The sequence below is a fragment of the Rhinoraja longicauda genome, chromosome 5 (genome assembly GCF_053455715.1).
Source record: "Rhinoraja longicauda isolate Sanriku21f chromosome 5, sRhiLon1.1, whole genome shotgun sequence".
NCBI lineage: Eukaryota > Metazoa > Chordata > Chondrichthyes > Rajiformes > Arhynchobatidae > Rhinoraja > Rhinoraja longicauda.
Window position 1 is genome coordinate 83948771 of NC_135957.1, and position 26188 is coordinate 83974958.

The 26188-nt window shown below is 49.4% G+C and overlaps 1 protein-coding gene across 5 annotated transcripts in view; it reads left to right on the forward strand.

The window, feature by feature from the left end:
- Positions 1-26188, forward strand: part of sobpa (sine oculis binding protein homolog (Drosophila) a) — a 242894-nt gene that overhangs the window by 213458 nt on the left and 3248 nt on the right. For 4 of the 5 annotated variants that reach the window (XM_078399865.1, XM_078399866.1, XM_078399868.1 and 1 more), the window contains one exon: positions 9040-10819. In XM_078399865.1, the coding sequence (XP_078255991.1) occupies positions 9040-10819 (1780 nt within the window). Of the gene's footprint in view, positions 1-9039; positions 11082-26188 lie in introns of all 5 variants that reach the window. The other variant, XM_078399864.1, reaches the window with a different exon arrangement.

Consider the following 26188-nt stretch of genomic DNA (forward strand, 5'->3'; position numbering starts at 1 on the left):
GCGGCACGGCCCGTCCATCTTGGCCCCCCAGGGACTCCGACCTCCATGTTTTACATCCCTCCTGGTTCATGGCAGCGTGACCAGAGAGCCACACGGCACGGAAACAGTCCCGTCAGCCCAGCCCGCCCCTGCCGGCCAAGATGCCCCTTCTATGTTAGTCCCACTTAGAGTCACAGAGTGAGGCAGTGTGGAAACAGGCCCTTCGGCCCAACTCGCCCACACTGGCCAACAATGTCCCAGTTACACTAGTCCCACTTGCTTGCGCTTGGTCCATATCCCTCCAAACCTGTCCTATCCATGTACCTGTCCAACTGTTACTTAAACGATGAGATGGTCCCAGCCTCAACTACCTCCTCTGGCATCTTGTTCCATGCACCCACCATCCTCTGTGTGAAAAAGTTACCCCTCGGATTCCTATTAAGTCTTTTCCCCTTCACCTTGAACCTATGTCCTCTGGTCCTCGATTCCCCTACTCTGGGTAAAAGATTCTGTGCATCTACCCGGTCTATTCCTCTCATGATTTTGTACACCTCTAAAAGATCTCCCCTCATCCTCCTGTGCTCCATGGAATAGAGACTCAGCCTAATCCCCCCTTAGCTCACACCCTCTAGTCCTGGCAACATCCTCGTTTACCCGCATTTGGCACATATCCCTCTCAACCTTTGGCCTAGGTCGATGGGAGGCCGTTAGAACCTTTTCCCTGGTGTTTCAGTTTGAGAACATTATGTTCTTGCCTGATTGAAGCACATTATTTTCGAGTTGTCGAGCTGCAGGCTGTCTTTTCATGGCCTGATGACACTTTAGAATAAGCAGTGGAGATTCTCGAGTTTTGAGTTGAGTTTATTGTCACGCGTGCCGAGGTACAGTGAGAAGCTTTTTTGATGCGTGCTAACCAGCCAGCGGAAAGACAATACGTGATTTCAATCGAGCTGTTCATAGTCAGATGCTGGCATCTTGCATAGAACACAAATTGCTGGAGGAATTGCAAGTGCAGGTCAGGCAGCATCTATGTAGGGAGTGAATGGACGATGTTTCAGGTCGGGACCCTACTTCAGATCAGAGAAGTTGCAGGACTGGATGGCAGGTGGTGGATGTAAGGTAGGCAGTGTATGACAAGGTTAATCCGGGATGGCAGGGCTGTTAAATGTGGAATGATTGGAAAGACTGGGCTTGTATTCACTGGAGTTTAGCAGGATTTTTAGAGGGTTTTTTTAGAGATGCAGCGCGGAAACAGGCCCTTTGGCCCACCAGGTCCGCGCCGACCAGCAATCCCCGCACTTTAACACTCTCCTACACACACTGGGGACAATTTTTACATTTACCAAGCCAATTAAGCTACAAACCTGCACGTCTTTGGAGTGTGGGAGGAAACCGAAGATCTCGGAAAAAACCCACGCAGGTCACGGGGAGAACGTACAAACTCCGTACAGGCAGCACCCGTAGTCAGGATCGAACCCGGGTCTCTGGCGCTGTATTCGCTGTAAGGCAGCAACTCTACCGCTGCGTCACCGTGACCGCCTGGGGTGAGGGGATCTTATAGAGACGTATAAAATTATGAAAGGACTGGACAAGCTAAATGCAGGAAAAATGTTCCCAATGTTGGGGGAAGCCCAGAACCAGGGGCCACAGTTTAACAATAAAGGGGAGGCCATTTAAAACTGAGGTGGGAGAAAAAAAAATTCACGCAGCGAGCTGTGAATTTTTGGAATTCTCTGCCGCAGAGGGCAGTGGAGGCCGATTCACTGGATGAATTTAAAAGAGAGTTAGATACAGCTCTAGGGGCTAGTGGAATCAAGGGATATGGGGAGAAGGCAGGCACGGGTTACAGATTGTGGACGATCAGCCATGATCACAATGAATGGCGGTGCTGGCTCGAAGGGCCAAATGGCCTCCTCCTGCACCTATTTTCTATGTTTCTATTTTAAATCTCTCCCCCCCCCCCCCCCCCCCCCCGCACTTTAATCCTACGTCCGCTGGTTCTTGATTCCCTGATTCCTACTCTGTGGGAAAAGTTTTTTCTCACCTCAGTTTTAAATGGCCTCCCCTTTACTCTAAGACTGTGGCCCCTGGTTCTGGACTCCCCCAACATAGGGAACATTTTTCCTGCGTCTAGCTTGTCCAGTCCTTTTAGAATTTTATATTTTTCTATAAGATCCCCTTTAAGATAAGATTTAATAGGAACTGAGGGGTGACTTTTTTACACAAAGGATGGTGTGTGTATGGAACAAGCTGTCGGAAGAGGTAGTTGAGGCAAGGAATATCCCAACATTCAGGAGTCACTTGGACAGGTACATGGATAGGACAGATTTAGAATGGTAAGGGCCTAATGCGGGCAGGTGGGACTAGTGTAGCTGGGACATGTTGGCCGGTGTGGGCAAGTTGTGCTGAAGGGCCTGTTTCCACACTGTATCACTCTATGACTAATCAGGGCGGCACAGTGGCGCAGCGGGAGAGTTCCTGCCTTATAACGAATGCAGCGCCGGAGACCTGGGTTCAATCCCGACTACGGGCGCCGTCTGTACGGAGTTTGTACGTTCTCCCCGTGACCTGCATGGGTTTTCTCCGAGATTTTCGTTTTCCTCCCACACTCCAAAGACGTACAGGTTTGTGGGTTAATTGGCTGGGCAAATGTAAAAATTGTCCCTAGTGGGTGTAGGATGGTGTTAATGTGCGGGGATCGCTGGTCGGCGCGGACTCGGTGGGCCGAAAGGGCCTGTTTCCGCGCTGTATCTCTAAACTAAAAACTAAACTAACCTGAACCTCCATACAGTTGGGTGTCCTGAACTGCTACATTTGGCCCATCAAGTCTGCTCTTCCATTCATATCACGGCTGAACTATTAGTGGTTGAATTAGTAGTGTTAGTGGCTAGTTGTGTGATTATTCAGCATGTTGTACTTTTCAGAATACATAGAATTGTACACACTGTTTTAAGAATCAAGTCAAGTAGTGGGTGGCGCGGTGGTGCAGCGGTAGAGTTCTCACGCTCTCACGCCACCAGACACCCAGGTTTGATCCAGACTACGGGTGCTGTCTGTGCGGAGTTTGTACATTCACCCGTGACCTGCGTGGGTTTTCTCCGGGTGCTCCGGTTTCCTCCCACACTCCAAAGATGTACAGGCTTGTAGGGTTAATTGGCTTTGTTAAAAAAAGTGGTCCATTATCCCTCGTGTGCAGGATGGTGTTAGTGTACGGGGTGATCGCTGGTCGGCGAGGACTCTGTGGGCCGAAGGGGCTTGTTTCCGTGCTGTATCTCTTAAAGTCAAGAGTAAAATCTCGCAGTGACCACGTGGGCTTTCTCCGGGTGCTCCAAATTCCTCCCACATTCCAAAGAGGTGTGGGTTTATGGGTTAATTGGCCTCTGGAAATTTGCCCCCAATGTGTACAGAATGAATTAGAAAGTGGGATAACATGGAACTAGTGTGAACGGGTGATCGAAGGTCGGCGTGGACTTGGTGGGCTGAAGGGCCTGTTTCCCCGCTCCTCAGCCTCGACAGAATAGGTGAAATCGTCACAGAGTGGACGAGCATCAATTTAGACAATAGACAATAGACAATAAGTGCAGGAGGAGGCCATTCGGCCCTACACGCCAGCACCGCCATTCACTGTGATCATGGCTGATCATCTACAATCAGTACCCCGTTCCTGCCTTCTCCCCATATCCCTTGACTCTGCTATCTTTAAGAGTCCTATCTAACTCTCTCTTGAAAGCATCCAGAAAATTGGCCTCCACTGCCTTCTGAGGCAGAGAATTCCAGAGATTCACAACTCTCTGGGTGAAAAAGTTTTTCCTCATCTCCGACCTAAGGAAAAACTGTTTCAGTCAGAGAGTTGTAAATCTGTGGAATTCACTTGATAGAAGTATATAAAATTACGAAAGGCACAGACGAATTTACCGAAGCCAATTAACGTACAAATTTGTAAGTCTTTGGAGTGTGGGAGGAAACCGGAGCACCCGGAAAAAACCCACGCAGGTCACGGGGAGAACGTACAAACTCCGTACAGACAGCACCCGTAGTCAGGATTGAACCCGTAGACTGGCGCTGTGAGGCAGCAACTCTACCACTGTGCCACCGTGCCGACCAAGACCACTTCCCTTCACGGCACTTCACTCTTAACAGCCATGATCACATTGAATGGCGGTACTGGCTCGAAGGGCCAAATGGCCTCCTGCTGCCTATTGTCTATTATCTATTGTCTAAGTCTCCCCTCAACTTCTGACATTCCAGAGAAAGCAATCCAAGTCTGTCGAACCTCTCCCTGTAGCTGAAACCCTCTAATCCAGGATGACCTCCTCTGCTCCCCCTCCAAAGCTTGCACGTCGTTCCTGTGATGGGGATGACCACAACTGCTCGCGACACTCCGGATTATAAAAACTTTAACTAGGGCTGCACTTGGATTGCCTGCCAACCTAGACCAAACTGCAACAAGGGAGCGTGCGCGGACTGGCCGATGTAACCCGAGAGCAAAATACTCCCGAGGAATAGTATGTCACTTAAAAAAGGCAACCTGATCTTTCATATCGTCTCCAGTGGGTCAAACATATTGATTGGCTTGTCCTGAAAACTGTAATGAGAAATGAGGAGCAACGATGTTTATCAATGCGTTGTGTTGAAGTGTTTCCTGAGCGGGGAATTTCAGCTATTCGTGTTCCTTGTTCTTGGAGCAGAATTAGACCACTTGGCCCATCAAGTCCACTCCGTCATTCAACCATGGCTGATCTATCCCTCCCTCTCAACCCCGTTCTCCTGCCTTCTCCCCATAACCCCTGACACCTTTACTAATCAGGACTCTGCCAATCCCCACCTTAAAAAGATCCATTGACTTGGCCTCCACAGATTCACCATTCTGTGTTGAAAGAAATTCCTCCTCATCTCCTTCCTAAAGGAACATCCTTTTATTCTGAGGCTATGACCTCTAGTCCTAGACTCTCCCACTAGTGGAAACATCCTCTCCACACCCACTCTGTCCAAGCCTTTCACTATTCGGCAAGTTTCAATGAGGGCCCCCCTCATCCTTCTAAACTCAATTAGAGGACACATATTATAGACAGTAGACAATAATAAACAATAGAGAATAGGTGCAGGAGTAGGCCATTCGGCCCTTCTAGCCAGCACCGCCATTCAATGATCATTCTCAATCAGTACCCCGTTCCTGCCCTCTCCCCATACCCCCTGACTCCGCTATCATTAAGAGGTCTATCTAGCTCTCTCTTGAAAGCATCCAGAGAACTGGCCTCCACTTCCTTCTGAGGCAGAGAATTCCTCAGATTTACAACTCTCTGACTGAAAAAGATTTTCCTCATCTCCGTTCTAAATGGCCTACCCGTTATTCTTAAACTGTGGCCCCTTGGTTCTGGACTCCCCCCCCAACATTGGGAACCTGTTTCCTGCCTCTAGCGCGTCCAATCCCTTAATAATCTTATATGGTTCTATAATTATTCACAAAATGCTGGAGTAACTCAGCAGGTCAGGCAGCATCTCAGGAGAGAAGGAATGGATGACGTTTCGGGTCTGAAGAAGGGTCTCGACCCGAAACGTCATCCATTCCTTCTCTCCTGAGATGCTGCCTGACCTGCTGAGTTACTCCAGCATTTTGTGAATAAATACCATCAATTTGTACCAGCATCTGCAGTTATTTTCTTACATATGTTTCTATAAGATCCCCTCTCATCCTTCTAAACTCCAGTGCATACAAGCCCAGTCGTTATTGTGTGGTGTCCAGTTCCAGTCATTAAATTACTGCATTGGATGCCATGGTGAGGCATTTGGGGGAACACACGAGGGACTGTATAAGCCTTCTCTCCTGCACAAGTCACTTTTCATTTTACAAAAAATGCCCTGCATGTAGAAACAAAGAACTGCAGATACTGGTTTCCCAAGGAAAGACACAAAGTGCTGGAGTAATTCAGCGGGTCAGGCAGCATCTCCGGAGAACAAGGATCGGCGATGCTTTGAAGATGGGTCCTGACCCTAAACATCACCCATCCATGTCCTCCTGACCCGCCGAATCACTGCATCCTGTGTCTTTCCAAAACACTGCATGTACCGAGTGTACGAGTGTCAGGGGTTATGGGGAGAAGGCAGGAGAATGGGGTTAGGAGAGAGAGACAGATTAGCCATGATTGAATGGTGGAGTAGACCTGATGGGCCGAATGGCCTAATTGTGTTCCTTTCACAAATGAACTCAGGACGTTTGCCTGTTGGAACTTTTGTCTTGTAAGATCTTCATGAATTAAATTCTAAAAGTGTCCAAACTTTGCAAGGTTCCATTGGTTTCCCTATCTGCAAAGTAGCAGTGCTCTAGTGTAAACACATCCTGAACCAGCAACGAAAGTCATAGTCATAAAGTGATACAGCGTGGAAACAAGTCCTTCAGCCCAACTTGCCCACACTGGCCAACATCACCCAGATACACTGGTCCCATCTGCCTGTGTTTGGTCGCTCCAAACCTGTCCTACCCATGTAGCTGTCTAACTGTTCCTAGATCCCTCTGCTCTACCCCCTCTGGCAGCTCGTTCCATATACCCACCAGCCTTTGTGTGAAAAAGTTACCCCTCAGATTTCTATTAAATCTTTTTCCCCTTCATCTTAAACCGGTGTCCTCTGGTCCTCAATTCCCCTACTCTGGGCAAAAGACTGTGTGCATCTACCCGACCTATTCTTCTCATGAATTTATACACCTCAATAAGGTCACCCCTCATCCTCCTGCGCTCCAAGGAATAGAGTCCCAGCCTGCTCAACCTCTCCCTTTAGCTCAGAAGCTCTGGCCCTGGCAACATCCTCGTAAATCTCTGCACCCTTTCCAGCTTGACAGCATCTTTCCAGTAACATGGTGGCTAAGCTGAACACATTAAACTAAATGCGGCCTCACCAACGTCTGAAATAACTGCAACATGACCTCCCAACTTCTATACTCAATATTCTGACTGATGAAGGCCAATGTGCCAAAAGTCTCTTTGACCACTCTATCTAGCTGTGATGGATGTTGCCAGGACTCGAGGGGCGGAGCTATAGTTTGAGTGTAATTTAGTTTATTGTCCTGTTTTAGTTTAGTTTAGGTGTACCGAGGTACAGTGTAAAGCTTTTGTTGCGCGCTAACCAGTCAGCGGAAAGACAAGACACCATTACAATCGAGCGTATTTATTCACAAAATGCTGGAGTAACTCAGCGGGTCAGGCGGCATCTCAGGAGAGAAGGAATGGGCGACGTTTCGGGTCGAGACCCTTCTTAAGACTAATGTCCACAGCGCACAGATACATGATGAAGGGAATAACGTGAGAGGTTGAGTTCTTCAGAGATTAAATGGTGGCGCAGCGGTAGAGTTGCTGCCTTCCAGCGAATGCAGCGCCGGAGACCCGGGTTCGATCCCGACTGCGGGCGCTGTCTGTACGGAGTTTGTACGTTCTCCCCGTGACCTGCTTGGGGTTTTTTTCCTGGGATCTTCGGTTTCCTCCCACACTCCAAAGACGTACAAGGTTTTGTAGGTTAATTGACTTGGTGTAAATGTAAAAATCGTGCCCAGTGGGTGTAGGAGGGTGTTAATGTGCGGGGAACGCTGGGCGGCGCGGACCCGGTGGGCCTGTTTCCACGCTGTATCTCTGAACTAAATAGACAATAGGTGCAGGAGGAGGCCATTCGGCCCTTCGAGCCGGCACCGCCATTCAATGTAGTATAAGAAAATAACTGCAGATGCTGGTACAAATCGAAGGTATTTATTCACAAAATGCTGGAGTAACTCAGCAGGTCAGGCAGCATCTCAGGAGAGAAGGAATGGCTGTCTCGACCCGAAACGTCACCCATTCCTTCTCTCCTGAGATGCTGCCTGACCTGCTGAGTTACTCCAGCATTTTGTGAATAAATGCCGCCATTCAATGTGATCATGGCTGATCATTCTCAATCAGTACCCCATTCCTGCCTTCTCCCCATACCCCCTGACTCCGCTATCCTTAAGAGCTCGCTCTAGCTCTCTGAACTAAACTAAAATATCTTCTTGAGTTACCGCTGAGAACTTTCAGGATTCAGGATATCTTTATTTGTCATCCAAAAAACAAGTCTTTTGGACGAAATTTCGTCACCTACAGTCCAACAATAAGAGCAATAAAATTAACAAATTACACAACCCCAACCAACACAAAACACAAACAACAAAAAAAAGAAACATCCATCACAGTGAGTCTCCTCCAGTCCCCTCCTCACTGTGATGGAAGGCCAGAATGTCTTGGCCTTCCATCATGGGTGTCGTGGTACACCACTCATTGAACGTAGGCATGCAGTTGCAGCAGGCAGTGAAGAAAGCGAATGGTATGTTGGCATTCATAGCGAGGGGATTTGAGTATAGGAGCAGGAAGGTTCTGCTGCAGTTGTACAGGGCATTGGTGAGACCACACCTGGAGTATTGTGTACAGTTTTGGTCTCCTAATCTGAGGAAAGACATTCTTGCCATAGAGGGAGTACAGAGAAGGTTCACCAGATTGATTCCTGGGATGGCAGGACTTTCATATGAAGAAAGACTGGATAGACTCGGCTTGTACTCGCTGGAATTTAGAAGATTGAGGGGGGATCTTATAGAAACTTACAAAATTCTTAAGGGGTTGGACAGGCTAGATGCAGGAAGATTGTTCCCGATGTTGGGGAAGTCCAGAACAAGGGGTCACAGTTTAAGGATAAGGGGGAAGTATTTTAGGACCGAGATGAGAAAGTTTTTTTTCACACAAAGAGTGGTGAATCTGTGGAATTCTCTGCCACAGAAGGTAGTTGAGGCCAGTTCATTGGCTATATTTAAGAGGGAGTTAGATGTGGCCCTTGTGGCTAAAGGGATCAGGGGGTATGGAGAGAAGGCAGGTACGGGATACTGAGTTGGATGATCAGCCATGATCATATTGAATGGTGCAGGCTCGAAGGGCCGAATGGCCTACTCCTGCATCTATTTTCTATGTTTCTATGTAATTTCTCTTCAGCTGAGAACTTTGTTTTGTGCTTGCTTTGAGAGTTGGTTGTGCGTCCTCCTCATGTACTCTCTCTCGTTTCTTCCGACCGCAGGTGTGTGACTGGTGCAAGCACATCCGACACACGAAGGAGTACCTGGACTTTGGTGACGGGGAGCGTCGCCTGCAGTTCTGCAGCGCCAAATGCCTCAACCAGTACAAGATGGACATTTTTTACAAGGAGACGCAGGCCAACCTGCCGGTGGGCTTGTGCGGCAGCAGCAGCGGGCACCCGGCCGCGGAGAAGAAGTCCGAGCACACGGGCATGCAGCTGCTGACCCCCGAGTCGTGGAGCATGCCTCTGTCCGACATGCTCAGGAAACCGCCGTCCCCCATGGGCCTCCAAGGCCCGGTCCCCTCCTCCACGGCCCTCTCCCCTTCAGACCCCGCGGGCAAAATGCACACGCCCGTCTCCATGGCGGGAGGGGCAGTCGACAGTCCCCCCGGCCTGGTTCAGCAGCCGCCAGGCCTGGGGTCAGTCAGCCCCTCCATGGTGATGACCAACCGAGGGCCCGTGCCCCTGCCCGTCTTCATGGAGCAGCAGATGATGCAGCACGCCCGCCCGCCCTACCTCCGGGGGCCTCACACACCGAGCCCCAACAGCCCGCTCTCCAACCACCTCATCCCCGGGCTGGCCCCGCCGACGTGTGGCTCCAGGTCCATGGGCCCCAGCTCCAGCCCCATGCACCACCGCTCCATGCTCTCCCCGCACCTGCACCCCCAGCCGGGGCAGCCGGGGCAGCCGGGGCCGGGCCCTCACCAGGGCCTGCACCCGCCCACGGCCCCCCTCCCCGGCGTCTCGTTCCCCCCCCACAACCTGATGCACAACGGCCACCTGCACTTGCCGCACCTGATGAACTACGGCGTGCCCTCGCTCGCCCCCCTGGTGCCACCTCCCACTCTCCTGGTGCCCTACCCCGTCATCGTGCCCCTGCCCGTCCCCATCCCTATCCCTATCCCCATCCCCCACGACTTCTGCTCCCGGGCCGGAGCGTCGAGCGGCCTCCTGGGCCCGAGGCCCGGCGAGGAGGGCAGCCATGAACACGCCGGTTCCCCGGCCCCCGCTGGCGAGCAGCAGCAGCAGCGGCCCCCCCCGGCCAAGCCCGTCCAAACGCCGGCCCTCCAAAGCCTGAGCCGCCTCTTCGCCCCGGGGCTCCTGGACGCCATCCGGGGCGAAGTCGTCGACCTGACCCTCAAGCTGAACGGCCCCGCCATCCACAGCAACTTCCCGCCTTTCCTCCCCGACACCTCGGACTTCCCGCTCAACGAGGTCATAGACCTGACCATGAGTTGCCGAAGCAGACTCAACCACACCGTCCTCCCGCCTCTTCTACGGGCGTCCGTCAAGGTGGAAAACGAGAACGAAGCAGGCCGGAGTGTGGTGGACTTAACCCTTGCCAGTCCGGACAAACGGAACTGCTTTGACCGTAGTAGGGACTCGAACCCTCTTGAGCCCAAGGCGTTACCTTGCATTGGCGTCACCCGCTGCCCGCATTCGGGAGACACGGACTCTACGCCGCCACCGCCGCCGCCTTGCAACCCGCTCACCAACGGCGGCGCCAAGAACATGGACGGTTCCCACTGCCTGGAGAGCCCCTCAGACCAACAGCAACAGGCCAACAACCAGGAACCACAGTCGCCGCCAACACCGCCATCACCGCCGCGGCTACAACCACAGCAGCCACAACAGCAGCAGCAGCAGCAGCAGCAACAACAACAACAACAGCAGCAACAACAGCAACAACAACAGGCGCTGGAGATGATCGCTGCCAACGAGCTGGAGTCAGTCAAAGAAAACAACTGCTCGTCGAACTGTGCGCTGGAGGTAGAGGCAGGTAAGAAGGCCTCCGTTGCATCACCCCCGGGTGGGGTGGACAGGCAGGATGTGAGTCACAATCCTGCAGATGAGGACCATGCATATGCCTTGAGAGTAGTGCGCAAGGCGGGCTGCTTCGTACAGCCTGTGCCAAAAGCCACCGAAAAGACTGCCATAGCACCCTGCCTAACCTCCACGCCAATACTCAACACAGGCCCCGACGACAGTCCGCCACCCGTGAAACGCAGATGTCTCCGGATTCGAAACCAGAACAAGTAAAGGTTTGTTTTCAAAAAGCGTTTACCAAAACAACAACAACAACAAAACCTGAAGGCAACACACATGTGAGGACACAGAGAGACCTACACTCACTCCTGCCACAACAGACGAGCGTTTCCACAGTCACTTACTGTTTAGTTTTGGTTTTAGAGATGCAGTGAGTTAACAGGCCCTTCGGCCCCACCGAGCCCTACCACCCTGAGCGCTAACACTATCCTACTCACTAGGAACTCGCTGGAATTTAGAAGATTGAGGGGGGATCTTATAGAAACGTACAAAATTCTTAAAGGGTTGGACAGGCGAGATGCAGGAAGATTGTTCCCGATGTTGGGGAAGTCCAGAACAAGGGGTCACAGTTTAAGGATAAGGGGGAAGTCTTTTAGGACCGAGATGAGAAAGTTTTTTTTCACACAGAGTGGTGAATCTGTGGAATTCTCTGCCACAGAAGGTAGTTGAGGCCAGTTCATTGGCTATATTTAAGAGGGAGTTAGATGTGGCCCTTGTGGCTAAAGGGATCAGGGGCTATGGAGAGAAGGCAGGTACGGGATACTGAGTTGGATGATCAGCCATGATCATATTGAATGGCGGTGCGTACAGGCTCGAAGGGCCGAATGGCCTATTCCTGCACCTATTTTCTATGTTTCTATGGAACAATTTACAGAAGCCAATTAACCTACAAACCCTCACTTCTTTCTGTGTCGGGAGACTATTTATCTAGTGCGCAGGGAGTGGATGAGGAAGTGGGATAGTGTAGGCACGGTGTGAGGCCAAATCAATGGATATTTTTAAGGCAGAGATAGATAGATTCTTGATTATTATGGGCGCCATGGGTTATGGGGAGAAGGCAGGAGGATGGGGTTGAGAGGGAAAGATAGACCAGCCATGATCGAATGGCGGAGTAGACTTGAATGGCCTAATTCTGCTCCTGTCACTAAATAAACTTATGAATGGGTAATCAATGGTCGGCATGGACTCAGTGGGCCGAAGGGCCTGTTACCCCACTGTATCTCTAAACTAAATTAATCTAAACAAGTTTCGATCAAAACAACACAATACTCCAACCTTCTGAATACAATGTGGCCTCACCAATGTCTTATACATCTGTACAACAATGAAAAAACATGAATCTGAAGAAGGGTCTCAACCCGAAATGTCACCTATTCCTTTTCTCCCGAGATGCTGCCTGACCTGCTGAGTTACTCCAGCATTCTGTGTCTGTCTTAACATTTACATATAAATATCTATATAAAACATGGCCTCCTAATTTCTATACTGTTTTTAGTGTAGTTTAGAGATACAGCGCGGAAACAGGCCTTTCGTCCCACCAAATCCGCGCCGACCAGCGATCCCCGCACACTAACACTATCCTACACACACTAGGGATAATTTACAGATATACCAAGCCAATTAACCTACAAACCTGTACGTCTTTGGAGTGTGGGAGGAAACCGGCGCACCCGGAGAAAACCCACGCGATCACGGGGAGAACGTACAAACTTCGTACAGACAAGCACCCGTAGTCAGGATGGAACCCGGGTCTCTGGCGCTGTGAGGCAGCAACTCTACCGCTGCGCCACCGGGCCGCCCGTATTGTTGAATGTCAGGAGAGGTAGTTAGACTAGAACCTGCTGAGATGTGAAATAACATTGGCCATGTTCTCATGCCTCGATTCTCTCTCTGCCCCCCCCTCACTTAATCTTCACAGATGTTAGACATCAGTGTTTACAGCTCAATGCAGACGTTAATATATTTCTCCCAATCCTATTTAAAGTGCAGCTGCTTGGGTCTGGGTTTTCTGGTGATCCTCCTTTGGGATCTTGACAAAATTATGCCTCCCTCTGAGCCACGGAACATGAGTGGATTGACCTCTGATAACTAGCAGCCAAGTATCGGCACGGTGGCGCAGCGGTAGAGTTGCTGCCTTACAGCGAATGCAGCGCCGGAGACTCAGGTTCAACCCTGACTACGGGCGCCGTCTGTACGGAGTTTGTACGTTCTCCCCGTGACCTGCGTGGATTTTCTCCGAGATCTTCGGTTTCCTCCCACACTCCAAAGACGTACAGGTATGTAGGTTAATTGACTGGGTAAATGTAAAAAAATGTCCCTAGTGTGTGTAGGATAGTGTTAATGTGCGGGGATCGCTGGGCGGCGCGGACTCGGTGGGCCGAAGGGCCTGTTTCCGCGCTGTATCTCTAAATCTAAAAATCTCAAATCTACCTCGCTAACGTCAGGCAATTGGAACCAGTGCTTTAGACTTCAGACTATTGATAAAATGCGGATAGAGAGGTGGCGCGGTGGCGCAGCGGTAGAGTTGCTGCCTTACAGCGCCAGAGCCCCGGGTTCGATCGTGACGGCGGGTGCTGTCTGTATGGAGTTTGTACGTTCTCCCCGTGACCACGTGGGTTTTCTTCAGGTGCACCAGTTTCCTCCCACATTCCAAAGATGCACAGGTTTGGAGGTTAATTGGCTTGGTATACAGTATTTGTAAATTGCCGCCAGTGTGTGTAGGATAGTGTTAGCGTGCAGGGATGGCTGGTCGGCGCGGACCCGATGGGTCGAAGGGCATGTTTCCGGCCCACTGACTGCCCGCCAACCAGCAATCACTCTGTACGCAAGAACTACCCGACACTAGGGACAATTTACAATTTTTACCAAAGTCAATTAACCTACAAATCTGTAGGTCTTTGAAGTGTAGGAGGAAACCGGAGCACCCGGAGAAAACCCACGCGGTCACAGAGAGAACATACAAACTCCGTACAGACAGCATCCATAGTTAGGATGGAACCCGGGTCTCTGGCGCTGTGAGGCAGCAACTCTACCGCTGCGCCACTGTGTCGCCCTCCACATAGAACACGTGTACGTGTGATCGTTGGTTGATGCAGACTCAGAAGGCAGTGGAGGCCAATTCTCTGAATGCATTCAAGAGAGAGCTAGATAGAGCTCTTAAGGATAGCGGAGTCAGGGGGTGGGGAGAAGGCAGGAACGGGGTACTGATTGATAATGATCAGCCATGATCACATTGAATGGCGGTGCTGGCTCGAAGGGCCGAATGGCCTACTCCTGCACCTATTGTCTATTGTCTATTGACTCAGTGGGCCGAAGGGCCTGATTCCAGGCTCCATCTCTAACTAAATTAAACTGAACTAAAAGGTACTGGAGGAACTCAGCGGGTCTGTCATTATCATGGGGGGGGAGGGGGACGGGGAGGATAGACAATGTTTAGGGTCAGGACCCTTCTTCAGAATGAGGGAACAATTGGATAATGGTGTTTGGTGCTGTTGTTGGTTGGTTCAAATGTTGGTCAGAACATTGGATAGTCATGATTTGAACACCTTGACACGATCTTTAATTTTCATTTAATTAAAAAGATATTGAAAGAAGCAGAGGGGAGCACAGTCTCATGGGCCCGCTCTTCCATTCAATAAGACCAAGGACAAGCTTCTTCCCGATTGCCAAACATTTAAACTCCCCTTCCCAATCCCGCACTGCCCCTTCTGTCCAGGGCCTCCTCCATTGTCCGAGTGAGGCCGCACGCAAACTGGAGGAACAGCACCTAATTTTGCTTGGGCAGCTGACACTCCAGCGGTGTGAACGTTTAGTGTAGGAAGGAACTGCAGATGCTGGTTTACACCGAAGATAGACACTAAATACTGGAGTAACTCAGCGGAACAGGCAGCATCTCTGGAGAGAAGGAATGGGTGACGTTTCGGGCCGAGACCCTTCTTCTGACTGTGAAGTCACCCATTCCTTCGATCCTAGAAACATAGAAAATAGGTGCAGGAGGAGGCCATTTGGCCCTTCGAGCCAGCACCGCCATTCATTGTGATCATGGCTGATCATCCACAATCAGTAACCCGTGCCTGCCTTCTCCCCATATCCCTTGATTCCATTAGCCCCTAGAGCTCTATCTAACTCTCTTTTAAATTCATTCAGAGAATTGGCCTGCACTGCCTTAAGTGGCAGAGAATTCCACAAATTCACAACTCTCTGGGTGAAAAGGTTTGTTCTCATCATAGTGTCTATCCGGGTATGAATGTAACTTCAAGTAAAACCCTTGCTTTCTTTCTCTCTCCTCACTCCTCCACCTTAGTCATCCTACCAGTTCCATTGTTCGCATCCTTGTATCCCTCTCATTAGCCAACAGTGGGCCATCATGGACTCCACTCTGCTGAGGTCATCTGTTGCCGGCCCCAATTTGTTCTGGCCTTTTCCCGCCTCAGTTCCCTCCTCCCACCTCTATCTTTCAGTGTGAAGAAGGGTCACCTATTCCTTTTCTCCAGAGATGCTGCCTGATCTGCAGGGTTACTCCAGCATTTTGTGTATCTCTGGATAATCTTCTATCCTCGTGCCACTTATCGACACTAGGTTTATATTTAGGTTTATTATTGTCACCTGTAGTGCAAATTTTTGTTTTGCATGCTATTAAAACAAATATGATAATACGATACATGCATATAATCAAGACAAACTCAAGATAGAGCAAAAGGGAAGATACAGAGTGCAGAATATAGTTCTCAACATTGTGGAGCATCGGTTCCATAGATAAAGGCCACTTCCATAATGAGATAGAGGTGAATTGGTCGGTATCCTTGCTTATGGAAGGACCGTTCAGAAGCCATCTGCGATGCTACCTGACCTGCTGAGTTACGCCAGCACCTAGTGTCCTTTTGGAGTTTGTGGGTCTCTGTAAATGGCCCCTGGTGTGTAGGGAATGGATGTGAAAGTGGGATAAAGTAGAACTAGCGTGAGCGGGTCATCAATAGTCAGCATGGGGCGGCACAGTGTCACAGCGGTAGAGTTGCCGACTTACAGCGCCAGAGACCCTGCTATTGAGGGCGTGCAGCGTAGGTTTACTAGGTTAATTCCCGGAATGGCGGGACTGTCATATGTTGAAAGACTGGAGCGACTAGGCTTGTATACACTGGAATTTAGAAGGATGAGAGGAGATCTTATCGAAACGTATAAGATTATTAAGGGGTTGGACACGTTAGAGGCAGGAAACATGTTCCCAATGTTGGGGGAGTCCAGTACATGGGGCCACAGTTTAAGAATAAGGGGTAGGCCATTTAGAACTGAGATGAGGAAAAACTTTTTCAGTCAGAGAGTTGTGAATCTGTGGAATTCTCTGCCTCAGAAGGCAGTGGAGGCCAATTCTCTGAATGCATTTAAGAGAGAGCTAGATAGAGCTCTTAAGGATAGCGGAGTCAGGGGGTATGGGGAGAAGGCAGGAACGGGGTACTGAGAATGATCAGCCATGATCACATTGAATGGCGGTGCTGGCTCGAAGGGCCGAATGGCCTCCTCCTGCACCTATTGTCTATTGACTGCGTGGAGTTTGTACGTTCACCCATGGGGTTTTCTCCCAGTGCTCTGGTTTCCACCCACACTCCAAAGATACAAAGGCAAGTAGGTTAATTGGCTTCAGTAAAATTGTAAGTTGTTCCTGTGGGAAAGAACTGCAGATGCTGGTTTAAATCGAAGGTAGACAAAAATTGCTGAAGTAACTCAGCGGGTCAGGCAGCATCTCGGGAGAGAACGAATGGGTGACGTTTCGGGCCGAGACCCTTCTTCAGACTGATTTGACTCGGTGGGCCAAAGGGTCTGTTTCTGCGCTGTCTCTAAACCAAACTAAACCAAGACTCAGTGGACAGAAGGGCCTGCTGTATCTCCAAAAGTGAAATATTTGACTTGCTGCTTAATGGTATTCCCCAACATTTTTGACAGGTTATTTTCCTTAGTATTATCCAAAATAATCTGCCAAAAATGGACATGGCAAGTCCGCACTTTGTGACCTTCTCAAAAAGGCTGCATTTAATCAGCTGGCAGGAGTTTTATAAACTAAAATTAATTTCATTTACAACCCACACTGAAACAAAAGGCCCATTTTGTGTGACACTCTCCATGATGCATTATAAATAATTACCAGATGCCTCACAGCTAATTATGCTGGTAGTCAGAATAAGGGGTTTAAGATGACAAATGTAAACCAGCATCGGCAATAGACAATAGGTGCAGGAGGAGGCCATTCAGCCCTTTGAGCCAGCACCGCCATTCAATGTGATCATGGCCGATCATCCACAATCAGTACCCCGTTCCTGCCTTCTCCCCATACCCCCTGACTCCGCTCTCCTTAAGAGCTCTATCTAGCAAGGCAGTTCCTTATTGCTACTGTTTATACAGTACTCACTGGGGATGCCAACTTCCTCACTCCCAAATACGGGACAAAGGGTGATGTCACCGCCCCGCGCCCCACGTGACCTCACCCAGCCAGCGGACACGTGCTCCCGCTCCACCAATGGCGGCCGCCATTGGTGGAGCAGGAGCACGTGGCCGCTGGCTGGGTGAGGTCACGTGGGGCGTGGGGCGGTGACGTCACCCTTTGTCCCTTCTTTGGGAGTGAGGAAAATGGCAACCCTACGAAAACAGGACTAGGACGGTCCCGTACGGGACAAACCAATTTAGCCCAAAATATGGGATGTCCCGGCTAATACGGGACAGTTGGCAATCCGAGTACTCATGCTTTGCTCATGAGGTTTACCATGTTATCCGAACCCTTTGGTTACATTAGCGAACGGGTGATATTATGGGTGACACTCAGTCTCCAGAGAAGGGGAAGATACAGAGTGCAGAATATAGTTCTCAGCGTTGTAGTGCACCAGTTCCACAGACTAATGTCCGTAATAGTCCATTGACTTGGCCTCCACTGCCGTCTGTGGCAAAGAATTCCACACATTCACCAACCCTTGACTAAAGAAATTCCTTCTCATCTTCATTCTAAATATACGAATGGGTACAAAGGGTGCAGAATATAGTTCTCAGCGTTGTAGCGCATCAGTTCCACAGACAAAGTCCAATGTCCACAATGGGGTAGAGGTGAATCGGACGGTACCCTAACTGATGGAAGGACCGTTCAGAAGCCTGGTAACAGAGGGGAAGAAGCTGTTCCTGAGTCTGGTGGTGCGCTCTTTCAAGCTTCTGTACCTTCTGCCGGACGGGAGCGGGGAGAAGAAGGAATGTCCCAGGGTGGCACGTCTTTTCCGAGGCAACGTGGTGTAGATGGAGTCAATGGTGGAGAGTCATAGAGTGAGACAGTGTGGAAACAGGCCCTTCGGTCCAACTTGCCCTCACCAGCCAACATGTCCCAGCTACACTAGTCCCACTTGCCTGCGCTTGGTCCATATCCCTCCAAACCCGTCCTATCCATGTACCTGTCAAACTGTTTCTTAAACGATGGGATAGTCCCAGCCTCAACTACCTCCTCTGGCAGCTTGTTCCATACAGATCCCCCGTGACCTGCGTGGGTTTTCTCCGAGATCTACGGTTTCCTCCCACACTCCAAAGACGTACAGAGATGTAGGTTAATTGGCTTGGTATAATTGTAGAGATGTCCCTAGTGTGCGTAGGGTAGTGTTAATGTGTGGGGATCGCTAGTCGACGCGGACTCGGTGGGCCGAAACTCCATACAGGCAGCACCCGTAGTCAGGATGGAATCCGGGTCTCTGGCGCTGTAAGGCAGCAACTCTACCGCTGCACCACCTTGCCACCCCTGGGAACCAAAGCCAATTAACCTACCAACTTGCACGTCTTTGGAGTCTGGGAGGAAACCGGAGCACCAGGAGAAAACCCACGCAAGTTACAGGGAGAACGTACCTAATCACAATGAACCAACACCAATACCAACTATTTCAATTATCATGAAGTGTCCGTGACCTGAAACGTCGAGGCTGTTTTTCTCCTAATTGATGCTACTTGGTCTATTGAGTATTTCTACCATTTTCTATGTTTGCTGATATTTAGCAAAGTGACTATCACCAATGTTGATTATCACACGGGACTAGTTCGCTCTAGGGTTGGGTGTAGTCTCACTATGACAAATAATGAAAGTGGTTAAGAGATCCAGCCTGGAAACTGGCCCACCAAGTCCTCACCAACCATCGATCACCCCTTCACATGGGGTTGCCAACTTTCTCACCCCCAAATACGGGACAAAGGCGACTGGATAGAGTGGATGTGGAGAGGATGTTTCCACTAGTCTAGGGCCAGAGGTCATAACCTCAGGATAAAAGGACGTTCCTTTAGAAAGGAGATGTGGAGAAATTTCTTTAGCCAGAGGGTGGTGAATCTGTGGAATTCATTGCCACAGACGGTTGTGGAGGTAAAGTCATTGGATATTTTTAAGCCAGAAATTGCCATGTTCTTGATTAATAAGGGTGTTACATAGAAACATGGAAAATAGGTGCAGGAGGAGGCCATTTGGCCCTTTGAGCCAGCACCGCTGTTCATTGTGATCATGGCTGATCTTCCACAATCAGTAACCTGTGCCTGCCTTCTCTCCATATCCCTTGATATGGGGAGAAGGCAGGAAAATGGGGTTGAGAGGAAAGATAGATCAGCCATGATTGAATGGCGGAGTAGACTCGATAGCTCGAAAGGCCCACTTCTGCTCCAATGAACAAGAAAACAGCTGAATTATTGTAAAGGTTCAACTTCATATATAGTCATAGAGTGATACAGCATAGAAACAGGCCCTTCGGCCCAACTTGCCCACACCAACCAACATGCCCCAGCTACACTAGTCCCACCTACCTGCGTTTGCCCCATATCCTTCCAAACCTGACCGATCCATGTACCTGTCTAACTGTTTCTTAAACATTGCGATAGTCCCTGCCTCAACTACCATCTACATGGAAAGTGAAACTTCTCTGCCAAGGCCTGTGTGTGGCACTAGTCCCATCTTGCAGGTTGTCCCATGATCCCAGGGAGAGGGGGCGGGCGGCCGCCATTGGTGGAGCGGGAGCATGTGGCCGCTGGCTGGGTGAGGTCACTTGGGGCACAGGGCGGTGACGTCACCCTTTTAAGGTCACGCGGGGTGGTGACGTCACCCTTTATCCCTTATTTGGGCATGAGGAAGTTGGCAACCCTACTAATACGGGACAAGGGCGGTCCCGTACGGGACAAACCAATTTAGCCCAAAATACGGGATGTCCCGGCTAATACGGGACAGTTGGCAACCCTTCTCTTCACACTAGTTCTATGTCATCACATCCCTTCCCTACATGCCAGGGGCAATATGCGGATGGCCAATTAACCTCCAAACCCGCGCATCTTTGGGATGTGGAAGGAATCCGGAAGAAACCCACGCGGTCACAAGGAGATCATGCAAACACTGACAGCACACGGTCTGCAATGGAGTGCAGGAAAAATAATGACTTGCCTGCCAGTGGAATATAAGTAGGAACATTGTAAAAATGATTAACCAGGTATATTAAAAACTCTAGCAGCTGTGCCACCATGCTGCCCATAAATCTGGAAATGATAAAAGGAAGAAAACGGCCCCAGACCCCATTTGGAGCACTGTGAACAGTTTTGGGCCCCATATCTGAGGAAGGAAGGATGTGCTGGCTCTGGAGAGGGTCCTGAGGAGGTTTACGAGAATGGTCCCAGGAATGAGTGGGTTAACATATGATGAGCGTTTGACAGCACTGGGCCTGTACTCGCTGGAGTTTAGAAGGATGAGGGGGGACCTCATTGAAACTTACCAAATAGTGAAAGGCCTGGATAGAGTGGATGTGGAGAGGATGTTTCCACTAGTCAGAGAGTCTCGGACCAGAGGTCATAGCCTCAGAATAAAAGGACGTTCCTTTAGAAAGGAGATGAGGAGAAATGTCTTTAGTCAGAGGGTGGTGAATCTGTGGAATTCATTGCCACAGACAGTTGTGGAGGCCAAGTGATTGGGTATTTTTAAGGCCGAGATTGACAGGTTCTTGATTAATAAGAGTGTCATGGACTATGGGGAGAGGGCAGGAGAATGGGGTTGAGAGGGAAAGAGAGATTAGCCATGATTGAATGGTGGAGTAGACATGATAGCTCGAATGGCCTACTTCTGCTCCAATCACTTATGAACATGAAAACAGCCGAATTATTGTAAAGGCACAACTTTATATCTAGCCATAGAGTGATACAGCGTAGAAACAGGCCCTTCGGCCCAACTTGTGCACACCGACCAACATGTCCCAGCTACACTAGTCCCATCTGCCTACGTTTGGTCCATATCCCTCCAAACCTCACCTATCCATATACCTGTCTTCTTAAACATTGCGATAGTCCCGGGCTCAACTACCATCTACATGGAAGGTGAAACTTCTCCCACCTTTCACCTACATGGAAGGTGAAACTTCTCCTCTGCCAAGGCCTGTGTGTGGCACTAGTCCCATCTTGCAGGTTGTCCCATGATCCCAGGGAGAGGTCATACATGCTGCTTTGCTCGTGCTTTCCTTGTTCCCAAGATCAGGTGAAGAAAGGTAAGGCATTCATATATCATGGCGTGCTTGCTTTGGAAAACTGCAATTTCTTTACTCTTGACACTTTCAATTCCATATTTTTGCATCTGTTAAAATATTTGCACGTTCTATTGTAAAAGATGTTTTCTTTAGATTACTGATGGTGAGTATTGTAAGGTGGGATTTTAAGATGTGTGTGTCTCTGTGTGTGCGTGTGCTTGTATGTGTGTCTTTGTGAGTGTGTGTGTGTCTGTGTATGTCTGCATGTGTGTGTCTATGTGTGTGCGTGTATCTTTTTGTCTGTGTCTTTATGACTGTGTGTCTGTGTATATCCGCATGTGTGTGTCTTTGTGAGTGTGTGTGTGTCTGTGTATGTCTGCATGTGTGAGTGTCTGTGTGTGTGTGTGTGCATCTTTTTGTCTGTGTCTTTATCACTGTGTGGCTGTGTGTATATCCGCATGTGTGTGTGTCCGTGCGTGCATGGATCTTACGTGTGTGCGTGCATGTTCCTGTTTGTGTTTGTGTCTTTGTGTGTGTTTCTTTGTATGTGTGTGCGTGTGCATGTGTGTGTGTCTGAATGTGTGTGTCTGTATGTAAAATTTGTATGTGTGTCTGGGTGTGTGTGTGTGTCTGAGAGAATGTGAGTGTGTGGATGAGTGTGTGTCTGAGTGTGTGAGCGTGTGTGTGTGAGCGTGTGTGGCTGAGTGTGTGAGCGTGTGTGTGTGAGTGTGTCAGTGTGTGTGTGAGCGTGTGTGTGTCTTGAGTGAGTGTGAGCGTGTGAGTGAGTGTGAGCGTGTGTGAGTGAGTGAGTGTGAGCGTGTGTGTGTGAGTGTGTCTGAGTGAGTGTGTGTGAGCGTGAGTGTGTGAGCGTGTGTGTGACTGAGTGAGTGTGTGTGTGAGCGTGTGTGTGCGTGTAAGTGAGTGTGTGTGAGCGTGTGTGTATGTGAGTGTGTCTGAGTGAGTGTGTGTGTGTGAACGTGTGTGTGTGAGCGTGTGTGTGAGTGTGTCTGAGTGAGTGTGTGTGTGAGCGTGTGTGTGTGTGTGTGTGAGTGTGTGAGCTTGTGTGTGTGTGAGCATGTGTGTGACTGAGTGAGTGTGTGAGCACCTGTGTGCTGCTTTTACTTCAGCTTGAAATTTTAAACTTCATTCTTACCCCATTAGAGGAAATCCTTTTTCAAATTTACCAACCCCTCTTTCAACCTAAATTATGAAAGCTTTCTTCTGAAATAAGGGTTGTGCCTCTGACCTCAACATACCTGTATTTCTATCGTCTTATCACAGTGCATAGTAGGGCTCTGGGGAGTGTTGTGGAGCAGAGTGATCTAGGAATGCAGGCGCTTAGTTCCTTGAAAGTGGTGTCACGGGTAAATAGAATGGTTAGGAAGGGTGTTGGTACATGCTCTCCCTCTCCCTCTAGACGAGGGAATGAAATGTAACATCTCCAAGTTGGGTGGCAGTGTGAGCTGCGAGGAGGATGCTATGAGGCTGCAGGGTGACTTGGATAGGTTGTGTGAGTGGGCGGATGCATGGCAGATGCAGTATAATGTGGATAAATGTGAGGTCATCCACTTTGGTGGCAAGAACAGGAAGGCAGATTATTATAGGAATGGTGTCAGATTAGGAAAAGGGGAGGTGCAACGAGACCTGGGTGAGCTTGTACATCAGTCACTGAAAGTAAGCATGCAGGTACAGCAGGCAGTGAAGAAAGCTAATGGCGTGTTAGCCTTCATAGTGAGAGGATTTGAGTTTAGGAGCAGGGAGGTCCTACTGCAGTTGTACAGGGCTTTGATGAGACCGCACCTGGAGTATTGTGTGCAATTTTGGCCTCCTAATTTGAGGAAGGACATTATTGCTATTGAGGGAGTGCAGCGTAGGTTCACCAGGTTAATCCCCGGGATGGCGGGACTGACATATGATGAACTGGTTGTGTGATGAACTGGTTGGGTCAACTGGGCTTGTATTCACTGGAATTTAGAAGGACGAGAGGGGATCTTATAGAAACATATAAAATTCTAAGAGGACTGGACAGGCTAGATGCAGGAAAAATGTTCCCGATGTTGGGGGAGTCCAGAACCAGGGTTCACAGTTTAAGAATAAGGGGTAGGCCATTTAGGACTGAGATGAGGAAAAACCTTTTGTCCCAGAGAGTTGTGAATCTTAGTGGAATTCTCTGCCACAGAAGGCAGTGGAGGCCAATTCACTGGATGTTTTCAAGAGAGCGTTAGATTTAGCTCTTAGGGCTAATGGAATCAAGAGATATGGGGAGAAAGCATGAACGGGGTACTGATTGTGGATGATCAGCCATGATCATGTTGAATGGCGGTGCTGGTTCGAAGGGCCAAATGGCCTACTCCTGCACCTATTTTTCTATGTTTCTAATAGTCCATTGTTGGCTGTGGCGTAGGTGAAACGAGTGACACAGACAGTGAAACTCAACAGGATGACAGAAACAAGAAACTGCAGATGCTGGTCTGAAGAAGGGTCCCGACTCGAAACGTCATCTATCCATGTTCGCCTGATGGCTGAGTTACTCCAGCACTTTGTGTCTTTTTTTAATATTCTGCACTTGAACCTGCTCCATCTACTCCATGCCATAAAATCAGTAAATAAAATCAATACTGGCTTTTGGAGGCTGCATCAACATTTTATCTACGGTTGCCAACTTCCTCACTCCCAAATACGGGACAAGGTGACATCTCGTCCCCCACGCCCCACGTGACCATATGTGCTCCCGCTCCACCAATGGCGGCCCCCCGGTCCTGCCGGCCACCATTGGTGGAGCGGGAGCACGTGGCCGCTGGCTGGGTGAGGACATCACCCTTTGTCCCTTATTTGGGAGTGAGGAAGTTGGCAACCCTGCTAATACGAGACAAGGGCGGTCCCGTACAGGACAAACTGATTTAGCCCAAAATACGGGATGTCCCGGCTAATACGGGACAGTTGGCAACCCTGATTCTATATCTACTGTCTATGGAACAGCTTATCTCCACAGCCACCCAAGTTTTACCCTTTCACAAAATCATGAGAGGAATAGATCGCAGAGAGTCGCAGGTAGATAAGGTGGTCATAAAGGCTTTTGGCACTTTGGCTTTCATCGGTCAGAGTATTGCATATAGAAGTTGGGAGGTTATGTTGCGGATGTATAAGACATTGGTGAGACCACATTTAGAATGTTGTGTTCAGTTCTGGGCACCATTTTATAGGAAAGATATTGTCAAGCTTGAAAGGGTTCAGAAAAGATTTACGAGGATGTTGCCAGGACTAGAGGGTGTGAGCTATAGGGAGAGGTTGAATAGGCTGGGTCTCTAATCCATGGAACGTAGGAGGATGAGGGGTGATCTTACAGAGGTGTACAAAATCATGAGAGGAATAGATCGGGTAGACGCACAGAGTCTCTTGCCCAGAGAAGCAGAATCGAGGACCAGAGGATATAGATTTAATAGGAACCTCTGGGGTAATTTTTTCACGCAAAAGTAGTGGTGGGTGTATGGAATGAGCAGCCGGAGGAGGTAGTTGAGGCAGGTACTATTGCAACATTTACGAAACAATTAGGCAGGTAGATGGATAGGACAGGTTTAGAGGGATGTGGGGCAAACACAGGCAGGTGGGACTAGTGTAGATGGGGTTGGCCTGTGAGGGCAAGTTGGGCCGAAGTACTTGTTTCCACACTGCATAACTATGACTCTTAACACTTCCAACACGATGAAAGACCTTTCCCACGCTAGCTGCTCCTTCCCCCTGCACCAACTCCCACTAGGCCGAAGGTGCAGAAGCTTGAAAGCGCGCACCACCAGACTCAGGAACAGCTTCTTCCCCTCTGTTACCAGGCTTCTGAACGGCCCATCCACCAGCTAGGGCACTGTCCCATTCACCTCTGCCCCATTGCGGACATTGGACTTTGTCTGTGGAACTGATGCGCTACAATGCTGAGAACTATATTCTGCACTCTGTATCTTCCCCTTTGCTCTACCTATTGTACTTGAGTTTGATTTGATTGTCAGGCAGTCAGCATAATCAAGGACCTTCCCCACTCATGCCTGCTCCACTCTCTCATCGGGCAGAAGATACAGAAGCTTGAAAGTGTGTACCACCAGATTCCCATCATTTATTCTCATGTTCATAAGTTCATTATTTGTGATAGCAGAATTAGGCCATTCGGCCCATCAATTCTGCTCCGCCATTCAATCGTGGCCGATCTATCTTTCCCTCCTAAACCCATTCTCCCCATAACCCCTGACACCCATACTAATCAAGAACCTATCAATCTCCACGTTAAAAGTATACACTGACTTGGCCTCCACAGTCGTCTGTGGCAATGAGTTCCACTGATTCACCGCCCTCTGATTAAAGAAATTCCTCCTCATCTCCTTTCTAAAAGCACAACCTTTTATTCTGAAGCTGTGACCTCTGGTCCTAGACTCTCCCACTAGTGGAAACATCCTCTCCACATCCACTCTATCCAGATCTTCCACTATTCGGTAAGTTTCAATGAGGTTCCTCCTCATTTTTCATAAACCAACACCATAAACAATCATAAACCAACACCAAACAAAAGAAACATCCATCACAGTGAGTCTCCTCCAGTCCCCTCCTCACTGTGATGGAAGGCCAGAATGGCTTTTCTCTTCCCCTGCCATCTTCTCCCGCGGTCAGGCTGTTGGAGTTGCCACGTCGGGGCGGTATTCATAAGCTAGACTACAGTCCTGATTCGCCAACATATTCCATTGTGGTCATTGGATTTTTTCGCTGGAACTGTTACACTATGAAGCTTAGAAACTGTATCCTGAACTCTGATACCATCCCCATTGCTCTACCTATTGCACTGGAGT